Source organism: Lepisosteus platostomus, chromosome 28, assembly GCF_059453375.1.
Source record: "Lepisosteus platostomus isolate fLepPlt1 chromosome 28, fLepPlt1.hap1, whole genome shotgun sequence".
NCBI lineage: Eukaryota > Metazoa > Chordata > Actinopteri > Semionotiformes > Lepisosteidae > Lepisosteus > Lepisosteus platostomus.
In genome coordinates, this window is record NC_142638.1 from 7,424,314 (window position 1) to 7,443,293 (window position 18,980).

Consider the following 18,980-nt stretch of genomic DNA (forward strand, 5'->3'; position numbering starts at 1 on the left):
ATGTTGGTTGCTCATTTTAAACACACCACGTCTGCGGGCGTCTTATCTTTGACCTTAATTGCAGTGTACTGTGCCACAACCTGTGCTACTCTGCTTGTACCACAAAGCCCCAACAGTGAACATCTTAAGCTGAAAGGTGGGGAAACATTTATTAGACGCTATGCAAAATCTTCAGATACAATCAGTCTATTCTATCTGGCTCTCAGTCTATCATCTTTGACTGAATCCAGTGCTGTTAAAAATCCACTCCTTGTTTTCCTCTCCCTACCTCTCAGCTGGTCAATGCACTGAACTAGAATCAACCACTGACCTAATTACCGAAGCTGGTTGTCGTATTCGAGGGGGACAACAGATTTTCATTCGATTAAAAAAAGCACAGGAACGTTCTTCACACCCGTGAGCAGTGTGCAAAATGATTCATTTGTCTTGCATATACCGACACTGATATTTGCCATGGAAAGATGCTTCAGGGATTGTGTCTAGAGTTATTTTGCTGAAGGGCTCTGCAGGATCCCTTTAGCAGGCCTCTGAAGCTGAGCGAACATGTTGATACTAGCCAAAACTCCAGCATCTGCCTTGTGAATAGAAACTCCACAGTCCAGGCCCCACCCCACGCGCCCTGTCTTCCAGTGAGCCTGAGGCTCGGAGTTCCAACCTCTCTTTCCCTTTAATACTGATCACCCAGAACCACAGCAGCCCGAAGAACAGGCCAGCTCTCTTCCGTGCTGCAGAAATAAAGCTGGATTTTATACAATTGCAGAAAAACACAACAAACCATAGAGCAGGAGGCTCTGATTTCCCAAAGTTCACAACTGCCCGAGGCCGTGCGAGGGTGAAACGATGGGATAATCACATCACTGAGCTCTCCAAAGGCCTGCTCAGAATCTGGACTTAAATCAGACCCAAAAGGCACCGGAGACAGAAAGTATCGCCCCAAACCCAGTGAAAAAAGAAAAGAAAAGTACACATGCTCCATTAAACGAAATGAACACAAATAACTTTCCATCAAAACGGTTCCAAATCCGAAATAAGAATCTTGTGAATACATTCCAAACTAAACATCTGGGAAACAATTAGTTGCGTCATTATCACTCCAGTAGTAATCGGAGAAGGAAGCGAACTATTTTGAATTAGCCCTGTCTGAAGAGTTTTCTCTCTGAAGGGAGGGTTAGTTATAAATCATCCCAGATACCACAGCTCTAACGATAGTCGTTCTCAAGTGGCAAAAGACCGATGTTTTTGACAAGAGAATGCTTTCCTGAGTGTGAAAGAGATCACCGGGTATTCTCTTATACAAATAGCCATAGGCAGAGACTTAAAAGATAGCCTTTGAAAGACGTCTTCTTTCATTCCTCAGAGCATTTTTAATGGAATCCAAAACGTGTGTTAATTTTCCTGGCTGTCCAGGCTGATCTTGACCTGATTTCACCTGTTCAGAGATGCACCTTCTCAGATCTGCCCAGCCCCCTTGTGGGGAAGTGTGCATCTGTCCTGAAGAATGAACACTCAGCCACACCCTGCGGACCCACAGTGGGCCCGAGTTAAAAAGGACACCTTTAACCCATGCGTACCAGTAAAACAGACTCCACTGCACCCAATGCCCACCTCCAATTGTTCATCTGTCCTTTTTATATAATACACAACTGTGTACAACTGGTCTTTACCTAATTTCATACTCGCAACACATGCAAAGTAATCACGGCTGGGGTTAAATCACAACTTGCATCCATCTTTCAGGTACAAACCTCAAACCCAGTACTGATGGCAGCTTGCTTCCTCCTATCTGAACATTATTACCCAGACCAGTGCTGCATTTTCTTATTGGCAGGTTCCTAATATCTTTTAAGCAGGCATGAAGTAGCAGATATTGCTGCTTTAGCCAACCTGGACATAAAGTGCTTCATTACCGAGCTTTCATGAACAGACTGTTTAATTGAATTACTTCTTATATCAGCATATCAATGATACTGGTTCGCTGGCTGTTGCATTGTTAGTACCTAATGCACAGTTCTTCCAGGAACAAGTCAAAGAAAACTAATTAACAGAAAACAAAAGAGAGAAGCAGGGATTGAGTGATCACTTGTTCATTGGGCTAAAAAGGTCTGTTGATGCTACTTACTTAAAAATGACTACATGTATATATTATTATACAAAGAGCAAAATAAGAAAACAAAAGATTACTTAGAAGTATCAACACAGAAGACAAAAAGACTTTCTGTATATAACTGATCATTTTTATGGAAGTTTACATTTCCTTGGAAACGCGTAAACTCTCAGCATATACTGCATGTATAGCTTTAATAATGTCCTGCTGTAGTGTATTTTTATACCTTAATTGTGTATGTATCTTAAATTCAGTGACAGTTGCTTCAACCCATGCTCTGCATTGCTGTTCATGTCAGAGCAGATCAATTATTAATAAACAATTATTTTGTGCCTTTCGGGTCGGGTGCTTGGTTTCGGCTTTGTCTCTGAGAACGTGTGGTGACCGATCTTTCCCTGCCCCGAGGAAATGGAGCGCTTTTCAAAAAGTATTTTTCGCCATCTCCCAGTTTGTCCAATTTTTTTTCCTGGAGTGAACACAGCATCCCTCTCAACCAAAAGGAGGAAAATCAGTTGTGAACTTATAGGGGTGATAAATGTTCTAAATTCAGACACTTCTCGTCCCTCGGTTTCAATTATTCATGGCTGTTCTCCGCACGGGCGTAGTGCTCTCTTTGTCCAGCAGAGGGCGCACTGCAGTCAGGATCGTTTTCGGGCTTTCTCCCACTTGAGCCTTTTCTTGAGAACCAGGAGGTCGATGTAGATAATTTGATTGAGGACCGTAGAGGCGCACAGCAGACCCCCGTGCAGTGCCCCTGCAATCCCATTACAGAACACATCCTGGCCTGAAAAATGCACAGACAGAATTTAAGAGCCCGAAGACTACCACTGCAAAACATGACATTCCATCGATTGGTAAAACAGGGATTTTTCTGCAGGATCTTGGTATGTTGTACTGCAGGTGAACATGAACATGTAGAGCACGTACATGTTTGTGGATGTTGCTCTTGTGCTTTCATGCATACATAAGTGTGTGATTGTACATTTCTAGTGCAGCTTTCATTTCTCTTAAGAGTTTGTTAAATTTCTACAGCGCACCACAATTGCAATGCCTGGCCAGCGGAGAACTTCATCGCACGCTACTGCATTGGCATATACAGTAACTACCTGCAATGTTACAGAAAGTTACTTCTCAGAAGTAATCAATTACAGTTACAAGTTATTTGGGTAAGAGATTGCTTTTTTCAATTAAGTCGTTATGGGTAATTTCTATTTTATCTACGTGACTATGCACACACTACATAGATCACTGTAATTGATTACTTTTTTAAATTAACATGATGGGGGAAATAACTTTGTAAAATAATGTCTCGTTTAACTATCTTGTAACTCTTACAGATTTATTTTTAAAGGCAGCTTTCCTCCATGCTGTCTACCAGCGTCTTATTTTCCTTGCCCCCCTTCACTATAAGACCTCTCTTTTATGAATCGATGCTAAATTCAATTTTAGTTCCCTGTCTGTTCAGAATTTTGTGGCTCTCTTACACTGACAGGCCGTAAAAACTTAACTTTTCATCTGTTCTACTCTGAATGCTTCTCAGTGGGTGAGAAACTGGGAAATGAAGAAATGTGATTGCAGATTGATTTACCTCACCCCAGAGGCAAAATGAACGCTGTTCTCAATTTTTTAAAAAAAATATTGCTTTAAACTTGCTTTAAAACACGCCAAGCCAATACCATGATGACTCTTACCAGTAATGTAGAGATTCCTGACCGGTGTCTCTGACCGGATTCTGGCCACCACCTCTGGGGTGAACCTGGCCAGATCCTGCTCGGCGCCGTACATCTCCCCACGCGGGGAACCCAGGTAGTGCATGTTGGAGAGGGGGGTGGCTGCCTCCATGAACACCACCTGCACAGGCACAGGCAGGGGGCTGAGAGTGGGAGACACCATCCCACAATGCCGAGCGTGTTATTTCAAGACCAGTGCTATCAGAGGTAGAGCAGCAGGAGAAGAAGAGCTGTGTGTGGTAGCCAAAGTTCTCCATCAGTCTTCTACTGGACACTCAAGCGGTTAAATAATAAAGATGGCTGTCCCTTCTAGTCTGGTTTCCCTACACAGATGTTTGTCCTGCACAGCACTGCTGGATTTCCCATGAGGCACTGTAGGCACAGAGCCTAGGGCCTACGAAATGTTTAGGGCCTACACACTAGTGACTAACGAAAAACGAGCTGAAACAACATTCTTGCGATCAATTCTAGGTGCTCGAGATCAATAATCACGCGCTCTCTAGCAGCTGCTCTAGAAACTAGAAGTATGGAAGTGAGGGTCACTCGGCTTGCTCCATCAATCACGTGGTTTAAGCATTAGAAGAGTTGGAAGTGCATCATGTCAATCGGTGTTATTCAATTGGCGTTGACCCCTCTTTTTGCACATTTTGGAGTGAAAGTGCCGAGGGCCCATGAGCACCAGAATCCTGCCCTGCTGCACAGTGTCCTGATCTGCTCCTGGAGGGCTGTTGTCTGCATGTATTTGGTTTTTTAGGTCTCTGCCAAACACCAGCACCTGAAGAGCTAGAAGAAGGTGTTGAACTAGTCCCATGAACCCCAAGCTCATTTAGGCTGTTGGGAACTTAGCTGGGAATGTAAACCTGCAGACACACTGAACCCCTAGGATCTAGATTGCCCATCATTGCTCTGGCACTCCAGACGATCCTTATCCGAGCAGCTATTGCCTCCCTGTTTTCTCTGATGCCTTTTCATTCAGTGCCTGTGCCCTCCCAGTGCCCTGTACACACACCTGTCCTGCTACTACAGACAAGTAGGGGCACCAGTCCAGTACCTGTCGGCCCCCCTTCCCAGCATACCTTGTCCCTGAGCTGAGGGAAAATTTCGAGGGCCCAGCCCAGGAGAGCATTGGCGATGCCCATCTTGAGGCTCTCGTAGTCTGGTCCCCTCTTCTTCACAGTGGTGTCCTTCCACTCCTCGAACCACTCGTACTTCGCCATGGTCAGCAGGGTCATGCAGGACTTCCCTGTGGTCAGAGTGCACAGGTGACTGCTACAGTGAGGCTCAACACTGCACAGATATTAAACAGCTGGAAACTGCACACAGCAACGTCATATCTTTCGATTTACACAGTGCCACTCCAAATCCGAGGCCGCTGGACATAGGGATGAAAGAAAAAGACAAAAGGCACAGAAAATTAAAGAAGGGCATACAGGTTCAGACAGTGAGAATGTAGGGCAATCACACACAGGGCCAGTTGAAAAGATGAGTTCTGAGTTTGGATTTGAAGAGAACTTGTCTCTTGGAGAGTCTGAAAAAGGGCAATGCATAACAGAGGAGCAGCAACAGAAAAGTTGGAGATTTAGTCCTGGGACCAGCCTCACCCTCCGAGAGGGAGGACCACACCACCTGCTCCACCGCTCTGAAGATCAGGATGGAGTACATATCCAGCCATGTTTCCGAAATGTCTGCAACCTTCAGTTGAGGCCGAGGGAACCAGGCTTTGTGGATTTGAAATGCATTTTTTATCCTGTTCTGCAAGTGGTGAATAGGATTGTTCTGGCCACCAAAGGTGATGGGAGTCTCTCTTTCACTGGGGGGCTTATGACTATCTAGTGTATATAAAAATCTAATTAGGAAAATCGTCTATTTAGGTTTCAGCAGTTTGGTTGGTGTTCTGTGGCAGAACCAGGATCTGAAGTACCGGCAATAATCTCTTTATTAAGAACTGTACTGCCTGGTGGTACCTGGGTGTCTGATCTTGGCCGTCGGGTCTTTAGCCGAGGGAAAAGTGATGAACATCATGGGGATGTTGTCAGCCACCTCCTCCCTGCTCAGAGAGGCAAAGTAGTCCATCCTGGAGATACAAGCACAACAACAGCTTGACAATCAAAACCAGTTATAAGTGACACAACAGCACAAGACTGCAGGGTTGTAGGACAGAATTAGTTTCATACTGGGAAATTGTATTCATTTTGTTATGTATATTGTCCCTGCTACTGCTAGTGAGTTGTTTCTGTTTCTCGATTGAAAACTAAGCCATCAGCGACATCTAAAGTCTGTGAAATGTAATTACAGGTACACCAAGGTCTTTCCATCCTCTGTGAAAAATATGTATGTGTGCAAAGTATGTGTATAAATACTGTTAGAATTGCCTTCATGTGCTGGCATAGTGTTGATGAAAACTCAGGCTGCATCTAAGGAAGGACTTGGTTCTTTAAGATCAATTGGCAGCAAGTGATTGGACAACTCGAAGTTTGTTTCTGCTCACTTGATTTAATGCAGAGGCGATAACACCAGTGCCTTAATTCCACTGGCCAACAGATATGATGTAGAAGGAAGTCTAGGGTTGCTTCTACATACAATATATGTGAATGAACATCTTAGTTTCCCAGTACACAGATACGCAGTTCACATAGTACTTACGAGCCATCCATGTCATTGTTTTTAAAAAGCCAGAAATTGGTGGACACGATGCTCAGCTCCTCCTGGGTACCATCCAGGCCCACGAAGACCAAGAAGGAGCCCATGCTGTGCCTAACCATGCTGAGTCGAGAGCGAATCTCTGTAAACAGAGAACAGAATCTTTGCTCTTTGTTTTACGAAGACAGACAGGAATTCTGATTCACAATCCTGAAAAACAATTGCAGGGAGAAATGCAAAATGACAGCTAACAGTATAATCCATATAATGTGTTGGGGTTAATGAAATCTTAAGTTTAGCATAGAAGCTTTTGAAAGTTCATGACCTGAAAATGTGCCTACAACCTTCAAGAAAGGGACATCCCCAAAAGCTACACTTACCGGGTTTAGCCTGTATCTCAGGGGGCAGGAACTTCTCGAAGGTGTTGAACATCCCAGCGTCAGAGATAACCACTGGGGCCAGGACTTTGACTTCTTCCTGACCTTTCTTCACAGTCACTCCTGACCAAGGGAAGGTACAAGGTCAGAGGACCTCCTGAGGTATGGCTCCAGGGGACTATCAACAGAAACATCCTCAAAGGGACAATAGGAGGGCCCTGGACTTGACTTCTTCTCCAACAGCCTTTTCATTTTGCAGGTGGTACAATTGTGTGCTTAAGAATTCCAGTGCAAAGTTGGAAGGTCACGTTGTCACATGACCGGGATTGTGTTGGGTGGGAGGGGAACTTGTTATCCATACAGCTTCACTGATTAGTAAAACATCAGAAAACAGGGGAAACCATCACACCATCAAGTGAAATACTGAGGCTAAATCTGTCACTAGGATTAGTCGAAACAGCGCTGACAGAAATCAAAGACCTGAAACAGAAAGACCAGACCAGTGCGGCATTCTTAACCTGGTAGCAGCACTGAGTATTCATGAAACTCACCATATGCCGCGCCCTCCTGGTTCACAAGTATGCGCTGGACAGGGGCTCTGACCAGCACAGCGCCCCCTGCCTTCTGGATGACTGGGATGACGTGGAAGGGGATCTCACTGGCCCCTCCTCTGGGGTAGTAAGCGCCTCTCTTGTAATGCTGGAGCAGCAGGGTGTTAATGGCACAGCTGGAATCTTTAGGAGGCACACCTGGAGCAGAAATTCAAGTGGACTGTCGTAACAGCGCAAACTCAAGACAGGCACACCGAGCAAGCTGAAAACTCGGAAGATTGAAATCTCACCTAGCTTTGTGCCTAGCTCTCCATTCTCACACTAAACATTCAACACCAATTAGAGGTTAGTATGAGATCTGAGGCCATGCCAACAGCACTGCTCACCATAGAAGAAGTAGGAGAAGATGACGTGGAGGTCTTTGTTGCTGGTCAGCGTGTTGAGGACCTCTGTGTGGCTGGTGGCTGACATTCGGAAGATGGAAGAGAAGCAGTGGACGAGGCGAGTCTTGATCAGGAAGAGAGCCAGCCATAGTGGCACCAGCTTCAGAGAGGCCAGGTAGTGAGTCTTCCTAGCCGCTATCTGGAGCGGAGGTGACAGAGGTCAAGTCAACAGTGTTCTCTATAACAGCCAAGTTTGGTCTTGTTGTGTCATTTCTTAACGAAGGTGCCACATCATCCCTCATAAGTCATTTTCTTAATGTATTCCTGCTTTGGCATCTGACCTGTCCAATTGCAAACTGGATAGATGGAAGTAGAAGGCAGAACTCATAGGCATGGCATAAGGAAATGAAACCATATTTTCTGGGAGACCTATTTATGCCAACATTAATTATATATTATTGATAGATTAGGGATCTGTAGCTCAAATCTTTCAGAGCTACAGTTTGCTCCCTGGCACACTATATGTTAACAGCCCTAAAAGTTGCTTACAATTTGCCTACTATATCTCTCCATCTCTACAGTTACCGTCTCCATCCTGCTGGGTGTGAGTGACCTCACTTTTACAGAAAATGGCTAGCACTCTCTACTACATCAACTATTCATGAAATGCTCATGAAACCATGTGAATTCCCAAACTAAGCCTCTGACTAGTAGCACCCATGTTCCATTCACTCCACCATACTCACAGAGACCTCTCTGTTATCCTATAATGTTTTGCTGGTCTTGGGGCTCTTGTACCTTCATGAGCCTCATGAACTCGTCCACGGCCTCCGTGTCGTGGGGAAACTGTCTTCGGAGAGACTCTGCCATCTCTGTCTTGCCGCTGTGAATGTGGTAGTGCCGGCGAGCCTCCTTCTCCCCGATGATGACGGTGTCGAAGTGCTGCTCCAGCTGGGCGAACTGCAGCTGCCCCTCGGTGATCTGGTCCACGGCGACGCGCAGCAGGCTGTTCTCGTGAAGCTGCCCCAGGTAGTGGAGCCCTGCAGGGACACACAGAGAGAGAGGTCAGCCAGTCCCTTTCTCAACAGGCTGTTCTCGTGAAGCTGCCCCAGGTAGTGGAGCCCTGCAGGGACACACAGAGTGAGAGGTCTGGCTTCCCAACTGCCAATCATCCAGCCATTGGTCCTCCTAAAAAAAATCTCTCCATTGAGCCGAATATCCCCAAGATCTAAAACATACAGAATTTTCTTTATTACAAATACAAAAATTTGTATATGCTCATAATTGGGAATTGTCAGCTGTCAATCAAACCAGTTCACCTCCATGATCTTCAGAAGAGCACGGGGGTGAGCGCGAGGATTGTGCACGAGTGCACATGTCCAGAAACGTGCTCTCACACACTCCAGATACCCCAGAGCCTAACCCTAGCATTGATGGGAAGAGTTAAATTAGCTCTCACCCTAGACATGTTCAACAGCATCCCGAGAGCACTGGGGTAGCTGCTGCACAGCAAACAAAGGACATTTGAAGCCAGACAGCCCCAGTGCTACAGAATCAGGAAACCTGGTTCCTGGTTAATGGAACAACAGATTGGAACTGGAGATGTCCGGACTGCAAAACTTAGTCTGTGCTTTCCATGAGCACCTTTACTGATTCAGCCACACAGGACCCCATGAGAAGTTATGTTCATCTCTTCTGTGTATTACAATGTGACCTTCCTTTGTCACATCTGCCAATATGATTTAAAAAAGAAAAACCAGTAAACTCAGCATGTTCAAATAGCAAATACTGTAGTACTAAGTCAACAGTTGTCACTGGGTTTAGAATTTAAAAACCTCTTGGAAATCCGGTTTCCAAGCTTACCGACATCAAACTCGAAGCCCTTCTCCATGTAGGTGTGGCAGCAGCCCCCAGCCTGGTCGTGCTGCTCCAGGACCAGAACCCGTTTGCCCACCTTCGCCAGGACAGCCGCCGCCGTCAGCCCTCCGATACCGCTGCCGATCACTACGGCGTCGAGCTCCGCCGGCACCCGATCAGCGCTGAACCCTGGAATCACACCGACAGCAGTGATCGGTCTTCATTCTCCGAACTTGTTCGTTTTTAAATCAATTCCTTGCGCTTATGTAGTGCTTTCCTGGACACTCCACTCAAAGCGCTCTACAGGTAATGAGGACTCCCCTCCACCACCACCAGTGGCCCCACTGGATGATGCGATGACATCCATAGTGCACCAGTACTCTCCCCACACACCAGCTCTCAGTGGGGAGGAGAGCAGAGTGATGAAGCCAGTTCAGAGAGGGGGATTATTAGGAGGCCATGATTGGTAAAGGCCAGGGGGGAAATTTGGCCAGGACACCAGGGTAACACCCCTACTCTTTTTGAGAAACACCCTGGGATTTTTAATGATCGCAGAGAGTCAGGACCTCGGTTTTCCGTCTCATCTGAAGGACTGCACCTCTTTACAGTCTAGTGTCCCCATCACTGTACTGGGGCATTAGGACCCACACAAACCGCAGGGTGAGCGCCCCCTGCTGGCCCCACTAACAGCTCTTCTAGCAGCAACCTTAGTTTTTCCCAGGAGGTCTCCCATCCAGGTACTGGCCAGGCTCACACCTGCTGAGCTCCAGTGGAGCTGCCAGTTGTGAGTTGCGGAGTGATATAGGTGCAGGCTAAACCACAATCTTTTAAATCAGAACAGCACATTATTAAACTTACTGAATCAAATGTGCCTGGCGTCTCACAGGTATGTGAATGGCCCACATTGGGGAGGAGTCAGTCAATGTACACAATTCTCCTCCTGTTTTTCCTAAATCAAATTGAGATTAACTTTGAGAAAAGTCTGGGCTGGTTGGGATGGCAGTGGAGGCCGGGTGCTGTCTTGTATTTGCTATCTTAAAAAATGATATATTCTGAGCTGGACGGAATAGGCACAGACTGCAGTAAAGGTGGTTAATATTGACTTAATATTAACTTAGACTGAAGTTGTGAGTTGCCTGAATTGACTCCATAAAATTATTCTTTGAGTAGGACTACAGGTATATTCTGAGGAAGAAGAGAATATTAATTTTACAGACAATTAATTTTGGCGAACATAGATAATCATTTTATTAAAGCTGGTTTATCACAGGAATCAGATTACACTGAAGTGGAAAACCTTGGGCCTCCGTTACTGCTGCTGAATCCTTTAATTACACACAGCCGTAAAGACTGTTCAATTTGTTTATGGCTATCATATCAGTTTTGTGCATAATCTAATTAAGATAGCCAAGGACCTTGATAAACTGAAGGGCATTCTACAGGCAGAAGAATTTATTGGTGAGTTATTGGTACTGTAAAGCTCTTTCCTGACTCCTTGAACATGTTCTCATTCCCAGTGTTGCAGAGGAACATCTGAACAGCCACATACGGTATAGTGGCAAATAAAAGCATTTAAAATAAAATCAAGGTCCCGCCACATCTATTTCCATAAGAAGACAACTAAAACCATCTTCTCCTTCTGTCTGTGTCTGCGTTACTGGATACCATTCTGGTTCTCTCTCCTCCTTTTCTCTCACCCCCTCTGAATGACGCTTCAATTCCATGATTGTGTGTTTCCTAGACTTAAGGCACCCACGCCTTTAGGGATATTGTTTCCCTGCTGTCCAGTCTTTTTGTTTGCAGGTTGGTGGCAGGTAACATGAAGACTGGTAGAGTCTGGTACTGAATTATTTTAACCTAGGATACACACAAGACACATTAGAAGGCTAGTCCTGCAATCACAGTGGTGCATTAAAGCTGGTGGTTAAACTACAAACTTCCAAACTAGAACAGCATATCAGACTTACTAAATCAAATGTCCCTGGCTTCCCACAGTCCTGACATTGTGACTAAAGAAGTGTTGCATTATAGGGGACAAATAAGCTATCCAGGCCCAGAGATCTGCATGAAAAGAGAATTACTGTTCCTATTAGGAAGAGGTGCTCACCTCCTCCGCTAAACTAAACGTTTGCATAATGTTTCTGAGAATAACTATTGCACATGCAAATTATACACGCGCAGGTGCGATATTGACTGATGCATGTTATCAAAGCTTACGCTGCAAATTAAGAGTCACATAACAAAATGTAGATCATTTTTTTTACTGAGAAAATACTCTGATTCATGAGAAAGACACAATCTGCCATTATTCAGTCTTGTTTGCACAGTCTTGAACTGTCTGTGCAAGCCATGGACTGCATCTAAACACAGTACCTAGTTCCTCATTGACTAACTGAACGGGCTGTTAACTCACCTTGCTTGAGGACCTTGTCTCTCTGCTTCTGGTCGGTCACCAGCGGGGCCGGCGGCCTCACAGCGTCCCGGGAGAACGGGCTGGCGCTGTTGGCGAACAGGCGGGAATAAAGGGTGAATCCGAGGATCAGGAACCCGGCAGCAAACAGCAGGAGCCACATCTTCAGACAGCAACCTATCCCCACGGCGGTCTGTGGAGTCAGAGGCACAGGGAGGGATAGCAAGGCAGGTGGAAGAAATGCTTGGCCCTTTTATGAAGTGCAGAGCCAAAGAGACAGAGGGGGGAGTGTCTTACATACTGTACTTATTGAAATCTATGTGCCTAGAGCAATAACAACAGATAAGACACCATTGATCCCCCCTCCAATGGGTTCAATCTTTTTCTTATTTGTTTTGTGCTGGTGGAAAGTTGTTTGGACCTTTAGCCTTTAGCTAATCTTCAGCCTGTATCCTAACCAGCTCAAGGGACATGAGGTACAGCAGTCTCAAATCCCACTGCCCTCCCTCAGCTAACTATTATTTCTATCTATTTCTAGATGATTGCACATGTTTTTGCACAGAAGCTTTTGACCCGACTTAATGTAGGAAAGGTCTTCTTTGGTTTGAGAAGGTGACAAGTTCGGTTTCATGACCAAACAAAAACTTCGTCTCACCAAGCTCTGTGCTCCACTCATGCTTTTCCACTCCCACTCCACGCTCAACCACCCCACCCCAATCCATCTCAAAAAAAGGGTTGCTGACAACCTTTCAGAGATCCAGAGAACAAAGAGTAAAATCTATTTTGGGATGTGGATAAGTGGACCACAACCTTTATTTGTAGGAACAGGTATATCTTTAAAGTGAAGCCTTGTTCTAAATGATAATGGACTCACAGGGCTCCATTTCTGCCCACTTTTGGCTTTCAACCTTCAACACAGAACCGAGCTGTCTGAAGAACATAGGACAGACGACTGCCCCAGGGTGTTCTGTGGTTCTGACAACGCAAAGACCACACTGTCACCTTGAACAGACCGCCACCTCTGTCTCATCCTTCCCACAGTCACGGTTTGATCCTCTCCACCCTGGGCCCATGAAAGATGTCTTCCGAAGTCAAAGGTTTGCGGCTGATCACACAGTCCAAGTTCTAAGCTTTTAATTGCAGGATCAATTTTCACATCAGAGATGGTAAGCAGAGATATGATACGGTTCAGCACATAACATCTGGTCACTTTATATTTATTGAGTGGCTCTCTTTACTGAAAGATCCTGGTATTAAAGCTCTTTCACCTGAAGCATCTTGCAAGTTCTTGATACAGCATCTCTGACCTCTGACCATATTGGTTGTCACCTATACTAAGATTGAAGTCAGCATTTGCTCAATTAAAATCTGAATAACAACGTCTTATATAAACTTTGAATAACACATTCCCTTTATTCAGGCTAGCACAACACCAGTTGTTTTTTCCCCAAGGGAGAAATTGGGAAGAGAATAGGAAAAGAGGATGAACTGAGGGCTTGAAGACAGGCTCACTGAACAGAAAACTTACCTTCCTTCATTCTCGAGTTGAAAGAATAAGTGTCTATTAAGCAATAAAAAAAGAGGATTCAAATTTATGCGACATAATGGTACCATTATCAGCTTAAGCAATTAAGATATGGAGAGTTGTGCAACATTCTTGCTGGGTCAGTGAACTGCAGAGTCTACTCAGGCTATCAGATGTGTTTTTCTTCAAATGGGTTTTCTCACTTGTATCACTTATATTGTATCACTTGTCTCACTTATATTCCAGTAATGTTTATCTTATTCAATTTTTGTTTTCGGGAGTGCATAATTTACAGATTGTTTTCACAGAAGCCCACTTCTCTAATTAATTTACAACAGAGAGTAGGCTATCTACACACAATATAAGCATAAGGACAACTGAATTTTGTTTGCAGATTCATAGTGTTGGTGACAGAGCAAATTGTATATATATTTCAAAGGCAAATTCTATATATACAAATGTGTCCGTCGAACTATGAATTCAATTGCAATCAATCTCAATGTCCACCCACTTAAATAAGAGTTCACACTTAAATTAGAGAATTATTTTCGATAAAAACATGCTTTTCAAGGGGGGTGTTTACAATGCATTTATGACTCTTTCCCCATCTTCTGTTCCATAAATACATATAGTTATGTGCTGAAAATGTATGCCAGGTCTGAATGTGAACTTTAGACTTAAATAAATGCTCAACAGTCTTTGAGCTCAACAGACTTTGAATTGCAGCTTAACCTTCCTAGTCATAAACCTTAAGGTGCAGGCTTAGTTTAAAGAAAGGAGATAAGCAACTGGTTCAGAAATGAAAAGACAACACAGTACTCTTAAGGAGATGTTCTGCTACTTCTCCTTTCTAATGACAGAATGGCACATGCGATGGAGATTAACTATTATGAGTGAGGTACCCCGAGCTTTCACATCCTGTTACAAAACCGCAGTGTACCAGCAGAAAGCACCCTGTTGTCTTTTAGAGTGAAGCTTCACCCTTCCATGGGAAGCCAGCTCATTTCCTCACCAATAAAGGTGCTGAGAAGGTACAGGCAGTATGTGCTTTCCTCCCCATGTACACTTGAAGTTTCAGAGGAGATTCCTGAGAGAACGTTTTGCAATCAGGCTTGAATGACTGAACCATGGACATAGTGTCAAGGTCGTAGTCCTGGTTCTATTGCATAGTTAAATGCAGGTGACCCGTGCCCAGCGCAGTGGTGAATGTCTCATCGATAGGCCCCAGTCTTTCCACTCAAAGCCTCAGTTAAAGTCAGTCGTCCTTGGTGTCCCACATGGTTTTGTTCTTGGTCCCATTTGTTTAAGCATCTATAGATCACCATGGCGTCTGATCCTTTTTTTGCAGGTATGGCATCAGCTTTCATTTCTGTAATGAAGACGTCCAAACATTTGCTTGCATGACACCTCACAATAACCAACCCGTCTGCCTAATCACAGATATTACGTACTAAAGAATGATCGTGAAACTTCTGCTTCCCCTTTTGAACTCTAGCATAACCACCATTATGGAATTGGCTTGCTTTGTGAACTTAATAAACACCCGAAATTTAGCTTGCCTATTGGTGGTTGGGGGAAATCAATCAATCAAAATGTTCAGGTGGGGCTCCTCAGCATCATAGTTGATTCAAATCCTGCATCTGAAGCTTTTGTTCACTTCTATAACACTGCTTGCAGCCATGCAGGTCTCTCCCCATCTGATGCACAGGAGCCGGTATGTGCTTGTCTGGTGTATCCAGACCTGCTCTTCACAAGCTGGAATATATTCAGAGCACAGCTGCTTGAGTCTTAACTGAATCTAAACCAGGAGAAATATGATCATACATTCATTTTGGTAGGATCACTGTGGATTTTCACTAGGAATAACAGGAATGAAGTGTATTGTATGTTGTGCGTTGTATCTACTGGCCACTGGCCAGAGCACAGGGTGGCTGGAACCCCCAGGAGGAGATAGGAGGGAGGCAAGAGACATGTGAGGGAGAGAAGAGGGATCACATACGGGTAACTGTAATGTTTAAGGAGAGGAAATTACGTCAAGAGCAGTTGAGGTGGGAGCTCCACATTGGTGGTGGTGGAGAGGAGTCTCCATTACCCAGGAAGCGCTTGGAGTTCAGTATCCAGAAAAGTGCTATAGAAGTGCAAAGTTTATTATAAATTATTGACTGCTGAGGCCGATTGAACTGATGTCATCCCTCATGAGCTCTCGTTATACACTCCACTTAGTAAAATCTGCTCACCTTTAAGGACTTGAATGTTCCTGATTACCTATTATCTCCCTGCATGTTGTTTGTGCTCTTTGGACTCTTGGACCTTGTTTCTGCTCTCAAAACAAAACTCCGAACCTCCCCCTCTCGACCCAGTGTTGTGCTCCAGTGCTCATATCAGATCTGGCAAAGTCAGTCAACACTTTCACATCCCATCCCAACACTCGCTGCGATGCACTATTCATCGCACTCTTTTCTGTAGGAATCTGTTTTAGATTCGTTTTATTGCACGTCTTGTGATCCAGTGCCCTAAAAAGGAGCTATACAAAATATAGCTGTACGTCTCATTGTCTGCTATTATAAATCATTACAAAAGGAGTGTTTCTCAAATAGATGAGCGAAACTGACTTCCACTGCTATGCTTCTCCAGAGGTGCACAGGGCCCTTTAAAACAAGAGTTACCTTAGTGTCTCCTCCACAATTTACTTTGTTTCTTAATCCCCCCACACACACACACCAAAACAAAAATCACAAGCATCATATGATCCTGCTGAACTCGTCGCTCTCAGAAAAAAAGCAACTCAAGCAGTCCAACACTGACATCTAGCGCCCAACCCTCACAGCACAGGGAAAGCGTGAAGACGGTACTCAAGAGCTCTTGTACAGTTTACCACCTCTCTTCTTTTAAAAGCAGAGCAGAAACCCTCATGTTTTATGGTGTATTGTGGAACTGAACAATAGTTATTGCTCCCCTTCCCAGGTGAAGTGTGTGTGTGTGTGAGAGGGGGTATGTTATTCAATTTCACGTTTTTATCATATACATTTAAAAGTTCTGACCATAGTCTTGTTTTCCCATTTGGAAAAACGGTCTGGACTCCCTTCTTGGTCGCTGTTCTCAGGCAAATTTCATCAGCAGCTGTATTTGGATACACCTTGGTTTCAGACGCACGTTGGGCTGTTAAAGCGCTCCTCTTTGAACTCATTACTTAGAAATAAACGATTTCATTCAGCAGCTATGAATAAATTTTAAAATAAGTTTAAAGAACTGCACACCAATTTGTAAGCTATTTGGAAGTCTGGGTGGTAATTTATCTTCAACACCATAATGTTAGGTATTAAGATAAATTCGGAGTTAAAACGTTCTGAAATTCACGTAAAGTCACTTTAACACGTCTGTATTGGTGGAAGCAGGTTAGGCTGAGAAAAAGCGACTTTCTGTTTCATTGCAGTAAGATGTAGAATACATTCGTATTGCAGAAGCTTCGTCAGCATTGACGTTTGATTTCACAAGGAGTTAAGTAGCTCGCTCGTTCCTAGTGTTCTGTGTCCTTAAGAAGAGTATTTCTGTTCTATACCCCGAGTTCGACAAAACCACAAGAAAGGATAACGTAAATTAAAACCACAAAAAAGCGATTCCGTTTATTTCATATGGGCTTTATAAAGGTGCGGTTTTGTTCTTCGATTCTTTTGTGAGTTGTGAAAAAACACAGCGCATAGGAGACTACACAGCGCATAATAGTCATATTCGCAATACTTCCCAAGTTGGAAGCGACATAAAAATGTCACCATACTCTAGCGGCTACAATATAGGAAACGAAGTGATTCTAAACTAAATTCAGCATCGGGTACCTTATACATGCATCGCTCCGTTCTTTCTGAAGAGCAGTAAGGACAGTTAGACACGGATTGCTATCTCCCGGTGGGATGACTGCGTTAACTGAAATTTCACAGTTTTACAGGGGATTTTCACCCTTAAACTGACTTAAATTCCCATCCCCTGTGTGATCGCACCGTCTCCTAATTCTCGTTCCAGCTGGGCTCTCAGTTTGCAGTGCCGATTGATTACTTCAATTGATCCGCTTACTTGTTTCTGCGCTCAGTCCCGCGTTTCAAACACCCTCGTCTTCAAGGGTACGACTTCCAACAGCTTCCCCGAGACGAGACCGAGAGCAGCCGGTCAGTCACTTGACCGGAAATTGGAGCTAGAACTCGCGATTCAGGCAAATACAATACACTGTTTCTGAAAAGGCCATTGAAAAAAAAACACTGAAAGACGCAGTTTAGTTTCTGAATTAACATTAAACATTCACTAAAGAGTTGATCAAGTTCAGTTGCTTAGCGTAAATTAAAAATACAACCTGCATACAACCCTTCATATTCTACAACAATTCTTTGCTCGACCAACCCTGTACAGTGATCCTCACCACCAGCACCTCAGCTAATTAAGCTAACAAGAATCAGTTCCGTAATTCATTTCTTAAAAGGTTCGAAGTTCTCCAAAACCCGAGAATGCAAGTACTAAGGCCGACTTCACCTGGACCACGTGATTCATTTTTTGCAGTTCTCTTGATATACCTGACCATTAAGGTCGTGACGTCATACAGTGAGCTTAACCAGACAGTTAGAGTGTTGGCCAGCAGGGGGAAGGCAGCCCCTACTCATACCTCATCGATCACCATGTGTTTTTTATCCATTTTTTTTTCAATTGTTATGTTGGGCGGTACTCAGGACCTCGCACGGTTCAAGGCGAAAAAGCAACATTTTAGAGCAGTACATTTCAGTATGCAATACAATTATTTATATAAAACACTTTGAAATAGCTCGAGCAGAAACACCATGATGGCAACAATTGTTCAAATAATTATGTAGCTCATACCTAGCTTTTAATGTATTATTTTTAGTTCTTGGGTCGCGGAAAGACGTCAATTTAAATAGGAAATTAATTAATTATAAAAATAAATAGGTAGGCTTGATCGGTAACTTGTAAAGCAATGTTTTAATGCAGCCTATTTCATGATCTTGTGGATAGTAAGTTTGCTTTATTCCGCTTTTATCCCCTCACCTCGATTCGGGCGTCACACACAGCGCTTTACGGCTCACAGGTGGCCTGGAGGGGTTTTGCAGTTCTGAGCCCGTTACGAGTTCCGCACAATAAAGAGCATCACGTCTGCGAAACCTGTCGGCCTCAGTCCCTGGTTTTCCGCGGAGTAACATCGAGGCTGCCTTTTCGGTTTCCTTTATAGCCGCACTTCCTAATAATTGTAAAGCATTTAAAGTTTCCAGAGCAGGGGAGGTTCAAGCAGTAATTTTTATAGCACTGTTCCCCACCTGTGCTCATCACGATCTATCACCATGTAACTCTTATTTGCGCTGTGCTGGGTTGAATTCCAGCTTGGGGTACTCCCCACACGTGTGTTTC

General features: G+C 44.2%; 1 protein-coding gene across 1 annotated transcript; it reads right to left on the reverse strand.

The window, feature by feature from the left end:
* Positions 1-1,912: 1,912 nt before the first annotated feature.
* On the reverse strand, positions 1,913-12,323 carry LOC148638732 (inactive all-trans-retinol 13,14-reductase). Its single transcript, XM_088622784.1, has 11 exons — positions 12,056-12,323; positions 9,649-9,831; positions 8,584-8,825; positions 7,789-7,984; positions 7,403-7,600; positions 6,855-6,974; positions 6,478-6,616; positions 5,799-5,908; positions 4,911-5,077; positions 3,796-3,955; positions 1,913-2,888 (listed from the first exon to the last, which is right to left on the reverse strand). The coding sequence occupies exons 1-11, from the start codon at positions 12,213-12,215 to the stop codon at positions 2,743-2,745; spliced, it is 1,821 nt and encodes a 606-aa protein (XP_088478910.1). The 5' UTR covers positions 12,216-12,323; the 3' UTR covers positions 1,913-2,742.
* Between the last annotated feature and the right edge of the window lie 6,657 nt (positions 12,324-18,980).